This window comes from Wolffia australiana, chromosome 19 (assembly GCF_029677425.1).
Source record: "Wolffia australiana isolate 7733 chromosome 19, ASM2967742v1".
NCBI classification, from domain to species: Eukaryota; Viridiplantae; Streptophyta; class Magnoliopsida; order Alismatales; family Araceae; genus Wolffia; species Wolffia australiana.
The window spans coordinates 8,273,952-8,298,552 of NC_135853.1; the positions used below are offsets into that span (position 1 = coordinate 8,273,952).

At 45.3% G+C, this 24,601-nt stretch overlaps 3 protein-coding genes across 5 annotated transcripts in view; 2 read left to right on the forward strand and 1 right to left on the reverse strand.

Moving 5' to 3' along the window:
• On the reverse strand, positions 1–1,331 carry LOC144715603 (uncharacterized). The gene has a single exon (XM_078590550.1). It carries the CDS (start codon positions 1,217–1,219, stop codon positions 95–97), a length of 1,125 nt encoding a protein of 374 aa, XP_078446676.1. The 5' UTR covers positions 1,220–1,331; the 3' UTR covers positions 1–94.
• Positions 1,332–8,038: 6,707 nt separating this feature from the next.
• LOC144715573 (sodium/hydrogen exchanger 2-like) overlaps positions 8,039–24,601 on the forward strand; it is a 72,327-nt gene continuing 55,764 nt past the window's right edge. For all 3 annotated transcript variants that reach the window (XR_013584657.1, XM_078590507.1, XM_078590508.1), the window contains exons 1-3: positions 8,039–8,314; positions 8,403–8,521; positions 20,153–20,250. Coding sequence is in view for 2 of the 3 variants with exons in the window: in XM_078590507.1 (XP_078446633.1) it covers positions 8,150–8,314; positions 8,403–8,521; positions 20,153–20,250 (382 nt within the window). In the remaining variant the exon portion in view is untranslated. The remainder of the gene's footprint in view (positions 8,315–8,402; positions 8,522–20,152; positions 20,251–24,601) is intronic.
• On the forward strand, positions 13,712–15,573 carry LOC144715639 (uncharacterized). The gene has a single exon (XM_078590599.1). The coding sequence runs from the start codon at positions 13,738–13,740 to the stop codon at positions 15,094–15,096; it is 1,359 nt and encodes a 452-aa protein (XP_078446725.1). The 5' UTR covers positions 13,712–13,737; the 3' UTR covers positions 15,097–15,573.

Here is a 24,601-nt window from a genome sequence, read left to right on the forward strand (position 1 = left end):
TTAATATTTCCACTTATATCAATAAAACGACTATATGGAGAGAGAGAGAGATAGAGATAGAGAGAGAGAGAGGATGACCTGACATGCCACGTGGCTACCGGGAGGTGGGCCCGGCAGATCTCTTATAGAAGGCAAGGCCGCAGAGGTCCACACCGCTATTGGGCCCGGCCCATTTCTCCTCCTCCTTATTGGGCTTGTTAGCGGGCTCCTTAATGGGCCTGGGAAAGAGCATCCGATACCCGCCGGTTCGGGCCAGGGCCCGCTGGGCCGCGGCGGACACGTGGCAGCCGGGGAGCAGCGCTGATCCGACGTTGAGAACGCCACGGAAGCGGCCAGATGGACGGCGGATACCGACCGCTGCAAACGTGGACTCCCCGATCGGCCTAGTCAGCAGCCGCTGGTTGCCAACTAGGAATCGAACCGCTCCGACCTGTGAATCCACGATTCGACCCGCCACGTAGATCTCCACGTGGACGGCGGATGCTGAGTCAGCCGCCAGGAAGGCCGCCGGCACCCGGAAGAGGAACTTCTCGTTCCACGTGGGGCTCTTTCCGCCCGCCACGTCAGTCTGTGTGCGAAACTTCGCCCCCGGATCGACCCAAACGACCGCGTACGCCCGCATTCGCCCCGCCGCCGCCGACTTCGACGGCGGCTTCAGATCTTGCGCCGAGATCAGGTTGATTTCCAGCACGTGGAAAACGTGCCTCTCCCGATCTCCCATCTCGATCTTGATCGGACGGCTCTTCTTGAACGATGATGATGATAATGTTGGAAGATGAACGTTCTGGGAAGATCTGGACCGTTGAAATGAGGGATGAATGGCGATAGTAGTGATGATGATGATGATGTGGTGGAAGATGATAGCGGTTGGGAAGGGGAGATGACCGTTGAGGGGAGATCTCGGCCGTTGAAATGGGGATGGATGGATAACGTCGGTGATGATGATGATGGGGGATGACCGTTGAAATGGGATGGATGCATAACGACGGTGATGATGATAATGACGGTGATGATGATAACGACGACGATGATGGGGGATGACCGTTGAGGGGAGATCTGGACCTTTGAAATGGGGATGGATGGATAACGACGGTGATGATGATGATGGGGGTGGAAGATGATTGGGGATGACCGTCGAAATGGGGATGGATGCACAATGATGATGATGATGGGGGTGAAAGATGATGGGGGATGACCGTCGAAATGGGGATGGATGCATAATGACGGTGATGATGATAACGATGATGATTATGGAGGTGAAAGATGATGGGGGATGACCGTTGAGGGGAGATCTGGACCGTTGAAATAGGGGTGGATGGATAACGACGGTGATGATGATGATGGGGGTGGAAGATGATGGGGGATGACCGTTGAGGGGAGATCTGGACCGTTGAAATGGGGATGGATGGATAACGACGATGATGATGATGGTAGTGGTGGAAGATGATGGGGGATGACCGTTGAGGGGAGATCTGGACCGTTGAAATGGGGATGGATGGATAACGACGACGATGATGATGGTAGTGGTGGAAGATGATGGGGGATGACCGTTGAGGAGAGATCTGGACCGTTGAAATGGGGATGGATGGATAGCGTAGACCGTTGAAATGGTGATGAGGTTTGGGAAAGGGAGATGACCGTTGGGGGAGATCTGGACCGAAATGAGGGATGGATGGACGAAATTGGCCCTCATATAGTATCATTAGAAAATTGGCTATTCAAGAGGTCTCAACTGGAAAAAAAATTCCCATTTTTTCTATTGAGAGTAAATTCTGGCCAAACTGATTCCATCAGATAAAATGATGATGGATGACACAAAAATCAAGATTTTAAGCACATAATAATGTATGGTGGTAACTTGTGAACATTGATTCCATAGAATGGGTGGCAAGTAGAAACAATGGGCATCCTCCGACATAGTTAATGGGTAGGCCCAAGCCATAACTACTATCTGGAGTATAGTGCAAGGCCTTGGACAGGACGGGACGAAAATACCATCTTATCCCATGCCTTGAAACTCAGATGATATAGAAAGTTCACTGCCGGAAGGACGGGATGCTAATTTGTTTTGGGTTGAGAAAATTGTCCCCTCCTTGGGTTTTGGATGGGATGAGAGACAAATATTTAAATTCTAATTTTATTATTTTTTACTCTGAAATTTTAAGACTTCTACAAGTAACTTCTATTGTTTTCCATTCTCGATGTCGTTATGAAGTCGGGCAGCCAGGGGCATGCCCATATCCAATAGGATGGTTCCCATACAGGACAGTTTTGTACAGTACAAAAAAAATGGGACATGGGATGAGACAAAAACTCACTGGAACCGTCCAGTGTCCTTATCCAAGATGATCATGCACTATAGTTGACATAAGTCAAATCTGATTGATTGATGAGGGTGATTCTCAAGTTGAGTTCATCCTTATTTTACTCTGCCTCTGTAATGGGAGTGGGCCAGGGTCTCATAATGGAGGTAGGCAAGGGCTTTAAGTGGAATTAGGTCAGTGCCTCTATCTCTCTATCTAACCCTTGATCCATTTCTTTTTGTATACACATATCAACCTATACATGCATCACTTCTTTTTTATTTGATATAATTATTTGTTTTATTTATTTGGACTTATCATCTAGGGCAAAGCATAGTGACTTGGTGAACAGGAGTGAGATAAGGAGAGAGGGAGAAAGCAGAATAAAGGAGTGTGTGCCAGAGAAGGAGAGAATGGCAGAAAGAGAGGTGGAATGATCAGAGAGAAAAGAGAGGGAGCTACAGAGAGAGAGAGAGAGAGAGAGAGAGAGAGAGAGAGAGAGAGAAGGTGCAGAATCTCATAGATATAGGTGGAGTAACGAGGGAGAGAGAGATAAAGGAAATGAATAACATAGAGAGAGAGAGAGGAGTGATAAAATAAAGGAATTGGAGAGAGAGAAAAAGAATGAGAGTATCCAGTTGATGTAGAACGTACTAAATGATAAACATGCTAATATGGCATTGCAGAGGTATAACGAAAGCAGAAACATGATAGAGAATAAAGAAACTCAATCAAGATCATCAACTCCAGTTGATAGGAATTTTAGAACCTATTGGGACTACCAAGGGCATGTACAAGTAAAAAGTAGGGTTGGATAAGATAATCATTGGGTATAGACTAGCGGCAAAATTTGGTTTTTCTCAAAATCAGGAAGAGATTTAGAGATTATGAATGATTGCTCACAGAGTGTCACAATGAAGGTTAAAAGGGAAACACTTACAACAATGATGAGAATCATTTACACATTATACAATAATGAAACGAGACAAACTACTTCAGATAAACTAGTAAATTGTTTTAGTAACCTGAAAAAATCCTGGATAATTGGAGACAATTTTAATGTCATGAAGAATACCTTAGAAAAGAAAGGAGGACATACTTTTAATGATAGTAATATGGAATCTTTCGATCAAGTGATCATGGATCTTGATATATTCGAGTCACCGCACAAGGACAACATGCTATCGTGGTGCAATGGCCATAAAGGGCAACATAGAATTTATGAATACTGATCAATTCACATGCTCGTAATCTGCTACCCTTAGAAGCAAGATATCTTCCTAAATGCTTATCTGATCACTCTTTGATATTGGTCACATTTTTACCTATATTGCAATAAATTAGAGTACCACGTGTTAGATATCAATCTAAGTGAACTAACCATACAACATTACTACAATTAGTAACAACGAATTGGAAAAAACGTAGGAAGCCGAAACCAGATGGAAAATCATTCCAGTAAACTATATATAAGAAAAGAGCTGCAATCCTAGAACAAATTGATGTTTAGATGTATATATAAGAAATGAGAAACCCTCAAATAAAAGATATATAAATTGTATATTGACATTCAAAATAGCTGGGAGAAAAAAAAGATCTTACCTTTGGTAAATTGAAAAAGGAACTAATACTAAGAGAGGAACCATACTCTATGTTTATGTAACATAAATCAAGCGTAAAATGGCTAAAAGAGGACAATACAAACTCAAAATATTTCCTCCCAGAGAGCTAAGCAGGGTTCATTTTACATGCATAAAAAACAATTTAGTAATGACCAACGACTTACAGAGATGGGATCAGAAAATTTTATAACAAACTCCTAACGTCCCAATCGATAACTTTTTACAATTCTATACTAGATTTGATACCTAGATAAATATCCACCACATATAATGAATTTCTATGCAACCTACCAGATATAGAAGAAATCGAGATGGTGCCTAAACACATTACATGCTTCCTACAGATTGGACAGTCACATTTATTTCTCTCATTCCAGATGCTCGCATCCTTATCAGATTTGAGACCAATTATCCTATGTAATATAGCCTATGATCATGAACCAGTGACTAAATATTCTTCCCTCAAAACTTATATCTAAGGAACAATGTGGCCTTTGTTAAAGGGATATCAATACACGAAAGTGTCGGTTTAGTACCAGAACTTGCATCAATAATAAGATAGTGGGACAGAATGTTATCATCAAGTTAGATATGGAGAAAGCATATGATAGAATAGAATTGCCTTTTCTCCTCAGAGTACTAAATAAGTTTGGATTTTGTGAGAAATGTATAATCAGGCTAAAAGCTTGCATCGAACACAACAACTTTTATGTACTAGTTGAAGGAAACTCTACTAACATTTTTCACAGTACAAGATGACTTCAGCAACCTGCAGAGAAGCCTAGTAAGGATGATGAGAAATGATCTGGTCCCACTAGCTACGGTATGGGCCTCTACGGCCTTCCCTTATATAAGAGATCTGTGAGGCCCACCTACGGATAGCCACGTGGCACACCAGGTCATCCTACTTTTTTTCCTCTTTCTCTTTCTCTCTAGTCGGTTTATTGATATAAATAAGAATATTAAGAGCAGCTAATTTTCTCCCACAAGAGAGATATATGTGGCCGAGTTATGGATAAAAATATAAATATTAAAGGCAGATGCTTTGGTCCCAATATATATATATATATATAGATGGAGATGTAGCTGAGTTATTGATAGTAATATAACTATTAAAGGTAGGTGCTTTGTTCCCAGAAGAGATGGAGATGTGGCGAAGTTATTTATTAAAGTAGAAATATTAAAGGCAGTTGCTTTGTACCTAGAGAGAGAGAGAGATGTTGCTGAGTTATGGATAGAATAGAAATAAAAGGCAGCTGCTTTGGTCCAAGAAGAGAGAGATATAGAGAGAGATATAGAGAGAGATATAGAGAGAGATGCGGCTGAGTTACTGATAATTTTTATTATTAAAGGCAGCTACTTTGTTCAGAAAGAGGGAGATGAGACCAAGTTATTGATGTAAATAGAAATATTAAAGGCAGCTGCTTGGACATAGAAGAGAGAGAGATGGGCATCAATGTAAAATTATATATGACGTATTTATATATGGTTTGGCCGTGGATATGGAAATCAATGTAAGCCCACTTTTCTTTGCTCTCTGTGGATACAACCTTTATTTGTTTTGTGCTCTTAAGAAAATTTATTTATTTTGTTTTTTAACGAAATAAAATTACCCTAATTTCTGGTTCATCAGACATCCATGTCTGTTAAATGTATTTGTATTTATAAATTTGGACATAACTTTTTAACCACATTTCTCATTAGCTATTTTTCAACACATTTACAGGCATAATCAATCGTTACGATAATAGATTTGCGTCCCAATCACAAAAGGGCACGAGAAATCAATTCCCTTAAGGTAAAATATATCCACGTTGAATCATATATACTACTGAGTACAATTTAAGGTATGACATATAAGATTCTTGATAATAATTTATGACAGTTTGAAGATACATTATGAATATGAATTTAATATAAAATACATCAATACATATTGTATTCATACCAAGTTCTTTCTGCATAGATGAAAGTAAGGGAATGCACACATTCCATCTGCAATTCTTCTAACTGTGCTGATGTGAGAGAAATTATAAGTCCGGGTTTGATAATAGAGCCCCTAATTGATGGAGGACCATCCTGTGGACGCCACGACGGGACGAACCCAGCCACGCCGAGCTGCTCGCGCCGATGCTCGCCACCCGGGGTTTAAGTACTCCGCGTAAGCATCTTATCTTTTCTTTTATTTGTTTTGTCTTTGTTTTGTTTTCGTTCTTGGATTTTACGGACTGGGCCAGTGTTTTGGGCCTCGTCCGCATTATGTTTTCTCTTTGAATGTAACTGTTAGAGAGAGGCCGAACCACGTCTCACGACGATTCATCCTCTCCACGATCTCACTTGGCACCTATCCTCATTATATAAGGGGATAGGATGCCCAAGTGAAGGTTGAGTCATTTGTTGAAGAAAAATTCCAACTTGTGTCTCCAGCTTATTGTAGATAGGAATTAGATCGTAGAGAGGAATGGCTAGCCTCGCCCACGTCAAGATTACTCCGTGGTTAGAGCCCGCGCCGTCACGTCGAGATCACTCCGTGATGATGTGTCTCAACGTCCTCATCGAGATTACTCCGAGGGCGCCTAAAGATTCAAGAAGCATCCATGTTGGGGAGGCATCGTCGACCGTCCTCGTCGAGATCACTCCGGGTACGCGTCTCCGACATCTCCCTCTCCAAGATTGTCAAGAACCCTCCAAGAGCCCTCCAAGAAGATCAAGAAACACCCACTCAAGCAAGGTCTCTTGGGTGGTTATTTCCAAGAAATCTCCTTCTTGGAGATCTTGCACCACCGGCCGCGCACGGGTCTCCTGCCCGCGCGCCCCTGCTCCGTCCACGCCCCGCGCAGCCCCTCGTCTGCACGCGCTCGCGCGCGCCCTGTTTGCCCGTGCCCAGTGCACCACCCCGGCGTCCCCCCTTGCCCCAATCCATGCGCGTCCACGCGCGCGCCCCTCGCGCGCCCTCGTGTGCCCTGCGCCAGACTCGCACCGTGTGCGCGCCGTGCCTACGCGCGTGCCCGCGCAGGACCCGCATGCGAGTCTGCGCACTCGCCGTGCCCGCACGAGCGGCCGCACCAGGCTCGCACCAGCGCCGGCGCCCGCGCTGTGCCTTCACGCGCTCGCTCACGCCTGGGCCTGCGGAAACTCCGTCGCCCATCTCGCCAGCCAGCGCGCCGCTGTTCCCTGCGAGCCTCCGGTCCTGCCGATCACTCTCGCCGCCCACCAACGATCCGCCCGCTCTTTGACGCCGTGGCTGTCCACCGTCTCTTCTGCAACCGAGCTACAGTCTCCTCCACCGACTCGCGCCATTACGAGGATTCGTCGACGGTCAAGCACCCCTGAGTCCTGCCTCGTTTCGTGGACGACGACTCAGGTACTTATTCGTCTCCTCTCCATTATTCCAGTATTATTACGTCTTTCAGTGCCATCTCCCGCTATCTCTTCCTCTGCCCTGGTTTACTCCGACAGTCGTTATAGGATAGCCACCTTGTCGAGCGATAGGTCTCTCTTGCGGTGAAGGGTTGATCGTTGATTCTAGACGCCGAACATTTTTGGGCCGTTAAACGCCCCTCATTCCTTAGACGTTGTAGTTGGTCCCAAGGGTCTTCCGGACTCTAATCCGATCAATATCTTCCTTAGTGGACAATGTTGATCCTCCTCCCTCTTCGGAATCGTCTTATTTTGCTCGTTAAAGGGGTTTCTTAACGTGCATTCACTCATAACTAATTACGAACCCAATCAACTTTGTCCTGTGACGTAATACGAGCCGTCCGATCCCGGCACGCACATCGTATTACATCACTAATATATGTATTGTTCACCTAAAGTTCTAACTTTTAGCTTGGATTTCTAATGTAAGATAAAGTTTTAAAACACCTCATAACTTTATATTCATTCACACAAACACCCCATAACTCGATATTGTTAATGGATCAATAAAATTGTTAAATAATATTCATGATCAATAAAATTGTCAATGTATTTCATCAAGGGGGTAAGATTATACGTTGATGTTTCTGTAGAAGCATAGTTTTTAAAATAATATTCATGATTATTATAAAGTTACGATGAATTTAATATATTTCATATATAAACTCGGTATGAAGTCTAACGGTCAAACTAGAATTCTACAGACTACAGAAGGGAGTCGCTCTCATTCTCTGATCTTCTTCGACTGATTTGATCGGAGTTCTTCATCTCCTGCATCTTCTGTGAATTCGATCGTTCTTGAAGATGGAATCGCATCTCGCTAAAGTATTCAATGGCATCGTCGGCGGGATCTCATTGGAAGTCGCTTCCGTGACGATTTTCGTCGCCCTGCTCTGTTTCTGCATCTTGATCGGTCATTTAATAGGGGAGAATCGCTGGACCAACGAATCAACCGTCACACTTCTTCTGGTTCTTTTCAATCCGCCTTAGTTTTTCGAGAATTGCTTGATTCCTGCCTTTTGATTGCGTTTTTATCGATTTAATTGTGATCGTGCAGGGGCTTTGTGCTGGGTTTCTGACGCTGGTAGTCACTAAGTGGCGTAATTCGCGGCTTTTGTCGTTCGACGAAGAGCTTTTCTTCATATATTTAATTCCTCCAATCATCTTCAACGCTGGGTAATTTCCTCTCCTTGTAGGACATTTTATAGCTAGATGAACTGGTTTTTATTTCATCTGTTGAATGAGGTAATTGGGAATGCGAATTTCATTCTTCATGTCGAAACACTGGGTGCAAATTCGGTCAGTTGGTGGAGAGATAGATGGATGCGTTGATTTTTATTTTATTGAGTTGATGCGGTTGTTGGAGAAGTGAATTTCTTTGATCGTTCTATCAGTCTCTAGCTCTAGTGTTTGTGATGCATTAGATAAGTTCATCATAGGTTGATATATAGATTGATAAAGAAATAGATAGATAAATGTCTTGATTTTTATTTTATCTATTTGATGAGGTGATTGGAGAATCGAATTTCTACCTTTCAACATATTTCTGAGGGTAAATCAAGACATTCAGATTTATAGCAAATATCAGAATTTGAGGGATCCTGAGCTTATCTTCCAAATGTTCACGTGGAAATTCTGGAGCATAACAGTTCTTCCAACTTGGAGAGCCATAAAGAAATTATTTGAGTCTCCCGACCAGATTTTGCGGCAACAATGTGATAATAGTAAATGAGCTAATAGAACCTTACAGAAGAGTTTTCAGAATCAAGAGATACCATACATTATGAAAAAAGTCGTCAGATGATCATTAAAGAAATCACAAGCATTCTCAGACCTGAATGCCTTTACAGAAGACCCAAATTGTGTCTTCACCATTTAACAGAGCACTGGTACACCTCTGGATAAATTCTTATTTATTTGTTAACTTGTGTACCCACAATATCCTCATGCAGTCATCTACTCGGATTATGATATGACTCTTCCACTCACTTACATGAAAAGGAAGCACCGCTCCATGGCCACACTTGCTGATCCATGCCCAGGAGACACTGGACAGGATGACGTCCGAAAGTTATTAATAAGCAGATGCAAGTTGAAGGAGCCACTGGAGATCCTCCCCCTTCTCTGTGGCTGGTTTTTTTTGAAAAAGTTCTCTGTGGCTGGTGTAAGGAGATCATCCCATTCTAGAAGGAGATTGGACCAATCTGCTCAATCTGGTCTCTTCTTGACTTTATTGATTCATGACTATTACTACTTTTGGAAACCTCTTGGAATTCTCGTATCTGATTCAGTCTCAGATCGCTCAAGTTACACAGAAGTGTGTCAGATTATAAACCGTCGTGATACAGTAATAGAAGGCGAGTTAAATGCTCCCCATCCACCTCTATGAACAAGTGAAAAAGGCTGTGAGCTTCGTCTACTTATCATAATGAAAGAAGACCTTTTATGTTTTCCAATATGGCAAGCATCAAAAACTATGGTTCACAGGTCAACATCCTTTACAGGAAATAGTCTTTGTAGAATTTCAAAAGATTTGTGACCATTTGAGAATTGATCATCTTGATCTCCTCCACTACTATCATGTCTCCTCTCTGATGTATGGTGCTCTCTATACCAGCCGAGCATTATTGTTGTCATACACATACATCAGGCCATTCTTCCCCTTAATAAAGCCAAGTCAATGATTCAGAACCTTGGAAAATAGAAAGTAACCATCGCAATCAAGATTTAGTGAGAAATCAATGTATGGAACTAATTTCTTTCTGGAGATGACCAGTGGTTTGAGAAACAGAATATGGAGAGCATTCTTCAGCAGCCCAAGGTTCTGTAGTTTAACTGTCCTAATGCCAGCATCTGCTAGAAATGGAACTCCTGCAGCAATGACTTTCCTCGCCTCTTGACATGGAGCATAAAGACAGAGTTTATCTACAGAAGGGTTCATATGATCATCAGAGCTAGGTCCACAATCCAGTCGGAGTAAGTATTGGAAAAATTAGTAATGAGATAAGTATTGAACTTACTGGAGCAGGCATGGAGGTGGAACTCAGCATCGGCTTCAACTTCTCAAATTTTCCCTTTGTCAGGACTTGAACTTTAGATTGTGTACTGGATGTAGTTGAGTGTGTCTGGTCCACTTCTCCTGGTTCCTAACTGATTGCTCACGATCAGCCACGTTTTGATCCTGTCAATTTTATGTATTCTGCTCATGCCAGCACTGTTCTTTGGTATGTCCTCTCTTCTTGTAATAATTGCAAGATGGGACATCCTTCAAGTTGGGCTGCTTCCCCTTTTGAGTCTTTTGATTTCTACTCTCTGAGTAGATTGTTGTGGGCCTTGCTTTGACTGTCAGACCTGCATCCACACTCTCCATCTGAGGTCCTGGTAAAAGAGATAGTAAATTCCCTTCTTGCTGTATAATCTGAATAGCCTGCTCCATATTTGATGCTTTCTCTCTGCTCAGAATCTGGCTTATAAGAGATACATATAATTTAACCCATTAGGAATTTGTGTTATCTTGCCTGGGGTATTGCCAGAGTAGGTACTCTTGGCCCCTAAGAGGGTGATAGTGATTGTTAGTGGAAAATAATCCTTGTTATGTTTTTCTACTGTACCCGAAACTCGATGTATTTGTATTTATGCCCTCCTGGTATTTGACCTTTGGAACTTATGCCCCTTGGATCCAAGATCCATTGTATAGTGAGTCGGAGATCATCTTGTCTAAGTTGAAGTCATCTCAAGTTATATGAACTCTTGGCTTTTGTGTTTCCCCGCTGTATCCTCCCTGTGCTAAAATGATGGTCTAGAAAGTTCTGATGCATCAACAACGCTGACGAATCCTGGGCTCTCCCTGGGTTGAGAGAATCTCTACTCTTCTTTTTCCTTCGGTGATCAAACTCTCTCCCGATGGATTTTAAACTCTCTCCTGCTGCCAATGGTTGTTTGCTTTTGTCGTCAGTTCATAAACATGCCAATGCTTGTAATTATTGTCACTTTTCTTGTGAATATGCTCCCATCCTGCTTTCCAGTCTTGAAATGCTTAAACTAAGGCGACAGGTTGCTTACCATACTTCCAAGCAGCCACACATGAACAAGGGCATCATCCATCTTCCAGGTCTTGAATTCCAGATATGTTGGGCTCACTTCTGTGTTTAAGTGATCTCCCAATTACTTAACTTCCTTTATAAATTCAAGGTACAGTCAATAACAATGAATCGTGTATATTTGAGATGATCAAGAACCCCTGGAAAAGGGGTAGAGACTCTGTGTTCTGCCATAGGTTGCGACTTGCTTTCTTGAAGGACCACTAGAAGTGGTTAAGTCAAGAGGCCCTTGTTCTCTTGGTCTGATAGGCAAGGAGAAGAACCCGATGTGATTTTTAGACAACAGACAAGGGAAGAAACAGGGAGCATTGGGGGATTGTGGAGATTCACCGATACATCGTGGGTCCACATGTGTCAACTCATGATCACAAGTGTAGATAAGACACGGGACCACTCTGATACCATGACAAAACTGAAGGATCCTGTTGACCCCAGCATCTTCGTATTCCTTTTGGGGCCTAGTACTGCCTGCCGCCTGTCAAGAAACCCAAGAATGGAAAATACCTCATGGGTTCATTAGTATCTTAAAATGACATTATCTGTCAAAAATACATTGTGGACCTTAAAGGTGGGCCCACTGAATTTCGTAAACAAAAGATAAAATGCATTTTGTTACTCCTTATGGATACAGCAGTAACCATTGGACTTTTACTCAAAATTAGTTGTCATTTGATTGATTGTGATGAATAATTGTGCTCCATTCATTTTCATGTCTCTTATAACTCCATATTTTATATTGATTGAGAGGGGATCAAAGTGGAGGCGGCTCGGCCGCACGCATGCCGGAGCTCCGCGGCGCTGCCAGCGGAGGAGCGAAGAGCATGGAGGCGACGGTCTACACCGTCGTTGCGCCGCCGACGATGGGAAGAGTAGCCGAACAGGGGAACGGATGGTGTGGGGAAGGGGTAAGCACGAGGGAGTGGCAGGGATCGGGAAGCTCGTCGCCCGTTCCAGCCATGGTGACCAAGGCGATCGACGATTTGAAGGCTTTAAGGATGGAAACGGAGGAGCAGATCACGTTTGGCGGCATCGGCGGCAAGCTCCAGGAAAATGATGATACATGTCTAACTGAATCGGCATTGGCGAGTCTCACGGAGCTGATTTGTGCTCTTCGAGAGCCGATTTCGGGTTCTTCATCGTCTCCAGCTCGCGGTGGAGGGGATGATCCCCTTCGCGTCATCATTCCCAATCTTTTGCACGCCTACGTGCTGCCTTCCTTCACAGATAAAGAGAGAGAGATCACGGCCGTGCTCAAGTTGCTCTCCCACACCGCGAAGAACTTCCCGGACGTCTTCTTTCAAGGGAGGCCGGCAGCTGTCCTCCCCGTGATCGGCCATATCATTCCGTTCTTCTCGGAGCCAGCCTTCCGTGCTCGCCATGGTGTGTTTTTTGAGACCGTCACCTCCCTTCTCTCTCTGCTGCGCATGTCGGATAGGGAGGTGTATCGTCAGTCCTTCATGGACGCGATGGAACTTCTCGAGGATATTTCGGCTGTATCTTCATCATCTCAAGACAATTCGATTCTGCACAAGTCAGCCAAAGTGTCCATAAAGTGCTTCCAAGCCTCTTTTTCTGCCATTGCTGATACACCAACCCTTCTGGGAGAGCTTCCAGCTTGCCTTCGGCCTCCAGAGTCACCCGGATTGATAGTAGATATCACTGGATATGAAAAGTGGAAATGCTTGGCTACATGGACTATTAGAATGATCAATAAATGTTTAACTGAAGGAACTTGACATGTTTGTGGGTCTGGTTAGACCCTCTTTTGTGTACTGAACTTGTCGTCTTTTGTGTCACGGAGACGAAATTTTGAGCATGGCATGTTTAGACTCTGGATGCATCATTGCCATCTCAGTGGGGGTGGATATTGTTCCTGCGGAGAATCTTCTTCGATCCATTTGTTATATTTTAGACGACAGTGCGGAGATTCCCAGGGTCAGGCACTGCGCCTTGTCTCTTGTGGGCGAACCCATTATGTATCCGGAGATCAACTCCCTTATTGATGAGCTGCATCGCAGGCGAGTCTCAACTTTCCTCGTCACCAATGCCCAGTTCCCAGATAAAATCAGAGACTTGAGGCCCATTACACAGATGATGAACCAAAGACAGAGAGCGATGTTGATGAGATAGATTTGGAGGTTGGAAAGGTAACAAGCATGGAGGGTTCGGAGGATAGCGAAGGCAACATTGCAGAAATGTCCCTGATATTCGTTATCAGAGGAAGAATGACAAAGGATAAAGTTGAAAGTTTGTTGGGCGAGGAGAGGCGGAAGTCGCCGGCAATCGGGGATAATGCAGATCTTCGTGAAGATGCTGACTGGGAAGACGATCACACTAGAGGTTGAGAGCAGCGATACGGTCGATAACGTGAAGGCGAAGATCCAGGACAAGGAAGGGATTCCTCCTGACCAGCAACGTCTTATGTTTGCTGGCAAGCAGCTCGAGGATGGCCGAACTCTCGACGACTATAATATCCAGAAAGAATTGACTTTGCGTCTCGTTCTGAGGCTGAGAGGAGGCATGATATCCCGGAGGTTTGGTTCGCAGTTGAAGAACTCTATCTGCAGCAACCAGATTGGCGCAGCGCTCGCTCGAGGTTCTCCACTTTCTCTGTCTGCAGCAGAGGCAGCACAACGCTCGTTCGGCAAGAGAATGAGGGGCCAGATCGACGGGAGAATGGAGAAACATCGCGGGGCGTTCAACCCCAGAATTGAAGAGAGGGGGAATGGAGTTAATCCCCGGAGTCATCCATTGGGGCAAGCAGAAGCACAACTGAGTCGCCACCTATGGGTAGGAAACCTCCCGGCCCAAGTTACTCAGAGCATGTTGGTGGAGCAGTTCCTACGATTTGGGGACCTCGAAACTACCGCTTTCATACCTGGGCGAAGCTATGCCTTTGTTAATTTCAGAAGGGTGGAAGACACGGTCTTTGCATTGAGAACCTTGCAGGGACAGATGTTCCCGGGGCTGCCTCTTAAGATTGAGTTTCAGAAGGGGACCACCAAGACAAAATTTTACAACACTCAAGGCCGGCGACGCGATACTCGAAGAGAATTCTGTGAAGGTGGAATGGGGTCTCGCAGTGGCATGAGAGATGCAACGATAGAAGGCTTTCGCCGAAATACCTCCCGATATGATACTCGTCAGTGGGAGATGCTGGAACAGGAGTTGCCCCTCCACGATGGGCGCAAATACAGAGCGCATGCGCAAAGAGGAGACGAAGAGAAGAGAAAGAGACCCGTGCACGCTCAGCATAAGGGGGGGCCACATGAGAGGGGCGAGGGGGCCTTGAACAACAATCAGAAGAAGGATAGAACAGGACCAATGTCGCAGGGGAGATGGCAGAGGGGGACCTGGGCAAGAGAGGGCAGACCCCGGGGGCACACACTTAATGCAACGAGAGTGCAAGAGGACCCTGGAGTTTCTGTAGCGGGTGGAGACATAGACAGATCAAGAAAACACATGAGGACGGCACATGGGCAAGAAGTCCCGTGCAGATTGGTGAGCGAAGCGGTTGGATGGGTGACAGTGAGATCTCGTAGCGCGAAGAGGGCTCAACCTGCAAATGGGCCATTACAGCGAAGACCCCTGCCAATGCACACACTTAATGATCTTGGGGAGAGAAACATTTGTTTCAGATGTTTAGCGTGAGGCCACCACGCACGTGACTGTCGAGATCCAATGATCTGCCGGGGGTGCCGAAGGATAGGACACCGTCAGTTCCAGTGTAGGCAAGGAAGAGGAGAAAATAACAGAATTCAGGCGCAGACAGGACACCCGATCCAAAGACAAAGACAACAAAAGATCCAAGTATCTACTGAAGGGCAAGATGAGGGCATCAATTTCCTCCAAAAATGCCTTGTGGGAGATGTTGTAGGAGATAGTCCAGAGACCGAGGTCGTACGGGCTGGCTTATGGCAGAAATTCCCGAATCTGGAGCAGGCGGAGATACGACGGATAAATACCAACACCTTGTTTCTTCGAGGGGTACTGATGGCTGCCTATGTGGCGGTATGTGGCTGGAAGCAACGGATCACTGACACCACGGAGCTAAGATGGCGGAGGATACTCCCCACCGATGGAGCTGATGGAGTTAAAAAAATGGGGATCGTGGTGGAGATGCATGGGGTCCCGTTGGTGCATCGCAATAAATCGATGCTGACAAAATTGGTTTCCTCATTCGGACGGCTTAAGAGTATCATCTCGACAGGGTTGGAATTCGGGGACCCAAACGAGGTGTTACTAGATGTCGAAGTGATAGAAGGGGAGTCGGTACCAGAATTAGCGTGGTCATATGGACACACGAAAACCTTCAAGGCCATAATAAGCCACAGGACTCCCCCAGCAGCACCTTGTGAGTTCAGGGGCTCCTCCACAAGACCCCCGTCGGTGCGACCTACCATGGAGGAAGGCATACAAGGAGTGGAGAGCGGCAACAAGATGCAAGGGGAGTGTGCATCATCGGCCTTACTGTTGACTTCGGCCACTGTGGACAAGGTTCAGAAAGACAGAAGCCCAAGATGGAAAAGGAATTGACAGATAACTAATGAAGCTCTTGGCCAGTTCAAGGGTGTGGTTTACCGAAGGAGGAAACTGGCTTTAACGGAGGCAGATGGTAAGAGGACTTGGGTGGTGTCTGGGTAAAATGGTCAGGTGCGCTTAATCGCGGACAGCAGATCAAAGAAAGCGAAATCTCGAAAAGAATCACACGAGGTAACACCAAATGGTCAAAGCTCCAAGGGAAAAGAGATCATAGAGTCATCAAGCCACATAAAAGAAAAAGAGAAAGAGGAAACTCAAATTACACACCCGAAATTGCTTGAGTTGGCGGAGGTAGTGGATGTGACACCGATGAAGATGCAGGGAGGGCAATTATTTTGTCATAGATGAAGTGTGTATCTTGGAGTGTGCACGGTCTACGGGATGAAGGGAGGCGGGGTGTAGTGGGGAGCTATTTACGGGATTGGGGAGCCGATGTGGTCTGCCTACAAGAGACGATGTTGGAGAGGTGTGAAACGAAAGAATGAAACTTGGTGGGACGAGGCTTTCTCGAGGGCTTTGTGGCCGTGAGCGCCACAGGCAGATCCGGGGGCCTATTGGTGGCATGGAATACGACGACCTTTGCTAAAGAGGGGTCATGGATGGGACAGTATGTGGCAGCAGTTAAAATGAAGAGAAGGAGCGATCGTTTTCAATGCATGGTGGCATCGGTTTACGGCCCTGTTATTGCAGCCCATCAACACAGGTTATGGGAAGAGCTGGAAAGTGTAGTCTCCCTCTTTCACGGGATACCATTGCTATTTGGAGGCGATTTCAACGTGACATTAGAGTCAAGTGATAGACCGAATGGGATGGGAGGGCAGGATCCAGGGTCAGAGGCTTTCTGGACTTTCATATCCGAGACAGGGTTACACGAAATGGGACCGACAAATTGTAACTACACCTGGTGAAGTACGAGAGGCCCTACAGCATTTTCTCGCCTGGACAGATTCCTTTGCTTGGTAGACCTATTGGAAGAGTATCCATTGGCAGATGTACGAGCACTTCCAAGACCATTATCCGATCACGCTCCAATTATCTGGCAAGCTAATATTGGCCAAAACCGATCCACCTATTTTAAGTTGGATCAATCGTGGCTACGTGAGAAGGGATTCAAAGAAGAAGTGATAACATGGTGGACAAGTCAATCAATACAGGGCACAGCCACGATGAGGCTGGCCACCAAATTGGCAGGTCTAAGACAACACCTCATCAGGGTGAAAAAAAAAGATCCGAGAGGGAAGACGCCAACGAAGAGATGAAGCCCTGTCACGAGTCCAACAGTTGGATTCCATTGAAGATACAAGATGTTTGGTCGACTCCGAACTCAAGGTAAGAAAAACATGCATAGAGGTAGTGGAGGAAGAGGATAAGAAGCTTGAAATGGATTGGAGGCAACGGTCGCGGCAGCTTTGGCTGAAGGAGGGGGACACCAACACATGGTTCTTCCATATGGTGGTGAATGGAAGGAGAAGGTCGAATTATATAACACGTGTGAAAGGGGGAAACCATGAAGTTGTAGGGGCACAGGGGGTGGGAGAAGCACTAGCAAATCACTTCAGAAAAGTCACCAAGCAGGGGGCTCGCAACCAGTGGAGATAGGAAGGTAGAAGCGTATCTCGGTTATCACATGGATAGCAAGCTGAGCTAGTGAAGTCTTTTTTCGTGGAAGAGGTACGAAATGCGATCCAAGGTTTGAATGGAGAAGGAGCCCCCGGCCTGATGGACTCCTAGTCTTCTTCTTCAGCGAATTCTGGGATGTTGTTGGCTTAGATGTGATGGATACATTGGACGAGTTCCGGATGGGTAACTTTGGCATGGAAAGACTGAATCAGTCACATTTATTTCTGTTGCCCAAGTGCTCGGGAGCGGTGAATGTGGGCGACTTCCGACCCATTCCTCTGTCTAATTCTATCTATCTCATCATCGTCAAGGTTTTGGCTAACAGGTTGAGAGGGGTGATTGGGGGCCTAATCGGACCCTTTCAATCGGCCTTCATTCCGGGAAGACAATTGCAAGACAGTGCGGTGGTGGCGGGGGAGATCATTTCAGCTTGGAAAAGAAACGGGACGAAGGGATTTATTTGGAAGGTGGATTTTGCAAAAGCCTATGATTCACTCGATTGGAAATTTCTATGGTCCGTCATGTGAAAGCGAGGATTTCCCGAGGACTGGGTGGCATGGGTGCGACGTTGTGTTACGTCCCACTCTTTCTTAGTCTTGGTCAATGGCTGGGCAGAAGGAGGATGGATCCGCCCACAGAGAGGAGTTAGAAAAGGTTGCCCATTAGCCCCATTGTTGTGTCCTTGTAGCAGACACTTTGGCCACATGTACCCTTAAGGCGTGAGAACACGGCCTACCGCGCGACTTTCACACGGCGAGCTACCCTAGGGGTATTCCACTACTCTAGTATGCGGATGACACCACATTCTTCATGGAAGGAGCTGCGACAGAAGCTCACATCATATCATCCCTATTAGAATTATTTGCTGATTTCTCGGGGTTATGTCTCAATAGAGAAAAGTCAGCCTTTGTGGGATTTGGTTTGACGTTGGACGACGAGATCCAATGCGTTAATGCGCTAGGCACACCCCGAGGTTCGTTTCCAATGAAGTATTTGGGTCTTCTGCTGACAGGGAGACGCCTCCTAGCTGTAGATTGGCAGCCAATGATTGACAAGGTGGAGCGCAGGTTGGAGGACTGGCAGAACAAGGTGTTATCCCGAGGGGGTCGCCTAGTACTTTTGAGGTCGGTGCTCTCAGCGATCCCTATACTCTTCTTGTCAGTATATAAAGCACCGGCAGTTGTGACAAAGCGGCTAGAGGGATTAATGAGGCGGTTCTTTTGGGGAGGTAGGGGAGAGGGGGATCCTAGGGGGATACCCCTAGTAGCGTGGGATGTGGTCTGTAGACCTCTAAAACAAGGAGGGCTGGGGGTTCTCCACTTGGAATCCATGTATTCGGCATTGCTGGCTAAATGGGTCGAACGAGTTATGACACCTGCGGAGGGTCTGGTTTTCAATATCCTAAGAGACATGTATGGCCATGATATGGATTGGGAAAGGCGATGGGTGAGAAGAAGGGGGGAGTCCCCTTTTTGGCGCAGCCTGCGTCAAATCATCCCTCACATTCGTGAATTATTTGATGCCAAATTGGGTGATGGAGAAGGCTTTCGGTTCTGGCAAGATAACTGGTCCAAACAAGGCCCCTTGAAGTTGAAATTTCCCAGACTATTTGCTCTAGCAAGGAACCCAACTGCCACGGTCAGCGAATGTTGGGATGGGGCTTGGGTCCCAACCCTTTCTGAGACATTATCAGATCTTCGGTTTGAGGAGTTGTTGGGAATGCAAGAGATCCTCCTACCTTTCAGTCCTTCAGCAGATTATCGAGACAGATGGGTATGGCATGGGCCACCTTTCTCGGTGAAGGATGCATACTTGAAGATTCGAGGGGTGACGAGAGATGACCCAGAAGTTAGGCAGGCATGTCACATAATGCTGAAACTAAAGATCCCTCTTAAAGTGAGAATTTTTGGCTGGTTGTTGAGGAGACGAAAACTCATCACCCGGGTCTATCGGCGGAGGTGGGCATCAGCAGAGCCCGTTGACTGCCCCTTGTGCGCTAGGGGCGAGGAAGACTGCTCACACCTTTTCTTCACATGTCACCTAGCTCAAGGAGTGTGGGCCTCGCAACAGATTTTAGGGGTGAATATCTCCTCAGACGACGATTTTTGGGCATCAGTCACGACGGGTGGATACCGGAGCAGAATGGAGTGGGGGAGAATTCTCGCAATACTGTGGGCAGTATGGTTGCACTGAAACGAAGTGTTGTTCAAGGGAGGAAAGGCTTCAGTCGAGAGTGCCGACGTTGGGGCACTAATATCTTTTTGGGGGTAGGGGGATAAAAGCAGGATGTGTGGTCAATCTGTAAATGATGTGTACATGATTTTGTTTTTTTAATAGTATCAGGTGGGCCACCGGTTTCGGGTGGTCTGCCTATTTTCTTCAAAAAAAAAAAAACCATATTTTATGTTCATATGCGAATGTTACAATTTCATCGTTATTATATTTTCCCCAAAGGACAACGATTATAAATCTTTAATATTTTAGTCTTTCTGAGTATAAATATATATAGCAGGTAATCAACCTGACGTCCTTTCCACATGTTTAGTTTTCAGGTTGAGAAGAAACAATTTTTCCAAAACTTTTCTGTCATATTTTTGTTTGGAGCTGCTGGAACAGTTATATCATTTTGCTTCATATCAGGAGGTATTTTTGTTTCCATAGAAATCACTTTGAACAAACCCTGATTACTTTTTGGCCAAATTTGAAAAATATGGGCACATCATTTTTGAAAGAATCATAATTGTTCAACTTTTTGGCAGTGCAGTGACCCTTTGGATTTACAGCGTTCACTCTTTATATATGCTCATTATTTTTGATCTCTATATGTCTCAATCAATATTACTGGTTTGCAAATACCTCTTTGAAGTCAATACCGCTGATATGAATCCAGGCCAATCGGGTGCACTAGGGCCTGATACGAACCTGCTCGTTGTATAGTCTTTGATGGAATTCCGATAACGTTAACCTCAAGAGGATAGAGATGGACGGTTCAAGAGGGAGCCGAGGGTTTTAGGGGACGAGATGAGACTCGGATGTGGAGAGGAGGGACAAGAACAACCATTAGCGTATTACTTTCTGTTTGCCCTTTTAAAGAGAGGTGTGCTTGTAAAAGGAAACATGGAAAGGGGGAGACATAGAAGGACAGAAAGGAGGAGACATAGAAGGACAGAAAGGAGGAGGGAAAAAAGGGGGAGATATAGAAGGGGGAGGCTAAAAGGAGACTGCCTAGAGAAGGGTCAAGGATCATATCAGGGCCCAATAAGTCTGGGCAAGTAAAAAACGGCCAATATGAACCAATGGAAATTTGGGTGATTTGGAATGAATTGTCTTTCTGTTTCCCTACCTGCTACCACCCCCTCTCATAGTTTCCGTTCTCTCTGTTCTTATGGTTCTCCTCTCTTCTGGCCCTTTCTATCTCCTAGTCCTTTCCTTTGTCCCTTGACCTCTCCTCATTCCCAGTCTGTCTTAGGATAACATCATGCATCAAACCTAAATGTTAAGGATTGGTGACGACGTGAAAGATTTCAGGGTGATTAAAAAGAAAGATGACATGCTTTTTTCCCCAAAAGTTGTGACATCTCTGAGTAGGATTTCACTTCCACATCATACAAAGTTGGTGAGAGGCAAAGAAAAAACATTGCAGAACATCTAAATCTGTTGGATATCAGAAATCTTCAGCCCTAGTGGCTTTATTAGTGATTTCATATTTTCTTCTGCTATAATCCTGCGTTTTTTATCTTGTTTTGGTATTACTTTTTCCTATCATATTTGTATCACTGTTGGACCCCAATGGATATTTTCCTAATAGGGTTTCACCTTCTAACCACATATAGAGTATATAATGAGGAAGTCTTTTGCAATCTCCCTTGCAATTAATGGGGTGAGATTCCATTACTGACTGGTGGAAGTCTTTGACATGGTACTAAGCTTGCAATCAGAGCCTATCCTGGATAAAGTCCCAATATACCATTGCTTTTGTTTATAGAATAAGGGTTACAAGTCTCACATTTTGAAGCAATTGTCTTCAGCTGAAAAAAATCGCAGGAGCAGGTATCTTTGATTACAACTGCTGTAGGATCATCTTCACCTTTACAATAGCAGAAAATGATCTCTTTGTGGGAGTTACTGATTTCTATGTTTGCATTTATCTGACTGCAATGACCCTGAAATTAGCCATCTGAGGCAACATGCTCTAGATTCCGAAAAAGGAGGGTTGATTTTCATTGAAGCATTGGGAATCAGTGTGGCAACTGCATAGAAGGGAGGGGAAGTAATATGATCCTTGAGAATGACTTAGAAATGAATAGAATTGAGGTAAGCATATGCACTGAGGGAGAAGGGAATTTAAGAACTAAAAAATGCTGTAATTCTAGATTTATGATCAGCAAATGCAGCTTTAACCAAGATAGGAATGGATGAAGAGTTCGTCAAATACTCTTGGTCCTAATCCCCATCACTTGGGGTATTTATACTCTCATTGAAGTTAAGAATGATTAGGACAATTCCTACCTCTATGTACCTTTACCTTTTTGTTGAATTTTTTGCCTCTGATTATGAGGGCTGAGCCTTTTTTCCATTATTGATTTCTTCAGGTTATTTAGAAATGGCACAGAAACTTAGAATGATGGTTAGAACTGGTGCTATGTGGAACTCTATGGAAGCAAAAAACCTCAAAAAGTTTTTGTGCTGCACAACATCATTTGTCATCTTGCAAGGAATGAATTTGGTCATCTCTAAAGAGCAATCCACAACAACAAAAAGATAATCTGCCCCGTTGCATCATTGGAAGTCCACAGATATATCAGTCCATGGGTGCTCCGGGATAGGAAATAGCATGTAGAATCCTGTATTCTGATTTTGGCCTGTGTTGGTTTGGTAGATCTGGCAATGTGTTACGAACCCTCCCTGTAACTTTAATCCAGTGTACTTTCAAAAGATGAACTTTTACGAGAGAGAGAGATGATGAAATCGAGCAGTGAGAAGAACATGGAAAGAAGAGAAAAACAGAGAGAAGGATGGCCGGTGGGTTGACATGCCCGGATGATGGAATGATGCACGCCACGAGCTTCCAAGTACGACTCCTTACTTCAGGGATGGTCTTCTGCAAAAGTAAGAGATGAGTCAAGGGGGACCTTGGACGGAATTCGCGGAGGTTACTTACGATGGTCAAAGGTGCCTCTCGCGTCTTGGAAAGATGGTACGATCCTTCAAATTCTCGAGCGATAACCATTGTATAGATGCAAAACTCAACAATGTCGTCGAAAGAAACAAGGATAACCGAACACTAGCAATACCCGTATCCAGATTAAGGTGTTCCAAGAAAGAAACAAACGATGAAAGGAATGTGAAAGTCTGTATAGATGACTATAGTGACAGACGGGTAGACGGCCGGATCGGCAACGACTACAACAAGTCGGTGAGAGGATCTCCCTCCTTCTCGTAACTCCGCGGGAACTCTTCCCACAGCCCACTCTTTTCCCCTTCCTCCTCTTGTCCGATGCGCCATTCCGTCTTACAGGTTGTTAGCCGCCCTCGCCTCTTCCCTCGTCTGACGCGAGGCGCTTGGTGCGTGAGCGACAGTTCTCCAAATAAGTCCTCGTTAGTTCACTATCAAAAGACCTTCTTAAGGTCTTGGTATTGGACCCGACTAGGCCAGTTCGCCTCTGTTAGAGTCCTTATGAAATAACAGATTCTTGAAATCGTAGGGTTATAAATACCCCCTTGTAAGGTCATTAGACGGACTTTTGATGAATGATTACCTTGTGGTTTCTTGGCACGAGTAGCTGTATCCGGCTTTCGTGAGGGCAAGAACTCCCGATTCGGAGGTTCTTGAGAGTTTGTTCTCCTATCGCTCTCTCTTCTTCTCTCTTACCTCTTCCATCTCTGCTATTTTCCTCTCCATCCGTCGTCCCGTTTCTTGATTTTATTAGATCTCCATGGGGATCGTAACAGCCTCCTTGTTGGGTAGACCGAGGGCGACGTTCGTAGATGCTGGAGCGGATCCTATCAGGACTCCCTCCCAACGTGACCAGCTTGCCCTCAAGTTGGAAGTCAGAAAATTGTTGGCACAACTTGTCGGCCAGTTCCCAGGTTGCTTCAAACTTGGGCACTCCTTCCCAGTGCTGTGAGAACTTTAGGCCATGGCAGACGGCCAAAAGGCTGCGATCCTTGCTCGGGTGGTCGTTCATTCGTTCTCCTGCGTGAGTCCAGTAGGAGGGTGTTGAACATGTTGTGCTAGTCCCACTGCTGTCTTTAGTTGCGACACATGAAATACTGGGTGAATCTGGGCTTTGGGCAGTAATTCAAGGTGGTAGGCCTGTGGGCCGAGCTTTTGGGTGACCTTGTAGGGCCCAAAGAATTTGGCTGCCAGTTTCTCATTCGGAAGGCGGGCGAGTAACCTCATGCGGTAAGGGCTTCAGATTCAGGTAAACCATGTCGTCGTCCTTGTACTCAGTGTGGTGGATGGTGGCGATCGGTTTTTGTTTCCATTGTGGCTTAGGCGTGCGCAAGGTGTTGGCGCAATAACATCAGCATCTGGTCACGCTCTTGCAGTAGGTGGTCAAGATCGCCCAAGGGTGTTGCAGGGCTGCCGTAACGCATGAGCATTGGCGGTTCTCGGCCACAAACCGCCTGGAATAGAGACATTTTAATGGAGCTATGGTAGGATGTACTGTAACAGGGCTTTGCCCTATGGAGCCAAGCGCTCCATTTCCTTGGTTGGTCCCCTGCAAAACAACGAAGGTAAGTTTCGAGTAAACGGTTGACGACTTTGGTCTGGCCGTCTGACTTGGGATTGTACACCGAACTGTGCTTCAATTGAGTGCCTTTCAAGGTTTGAAGTTCCTTCCAGAAGTGACTTAAGAAGATGCTGCCATGATCCAAGACAATCATGCTTGGAACGCCATGTAATTTCACGATCTCGCGTGCAAATTTTTCCTCAACAGCTCGAGTAGAGAAAGGATGGCACATGCCAATAAAATGACTGTACTTGCTG

Excerpts from the sequence above, each read along its gene's own strand:
- LOC144715639 (XM_078590599.1), top strand. The coding sequence starts at position 13,738 with ATGCAGATCTTCGTGAAGATGCTGACTGGGAAGACGATCACACTAGAG.
- LOC144715603 (XM_078590550.1), bottom strand. The coding sequence starts at position 1,219 with ATGCATCCATCCCCATTTCGACGGTCATCCCCCATCATCTTTCACCCC.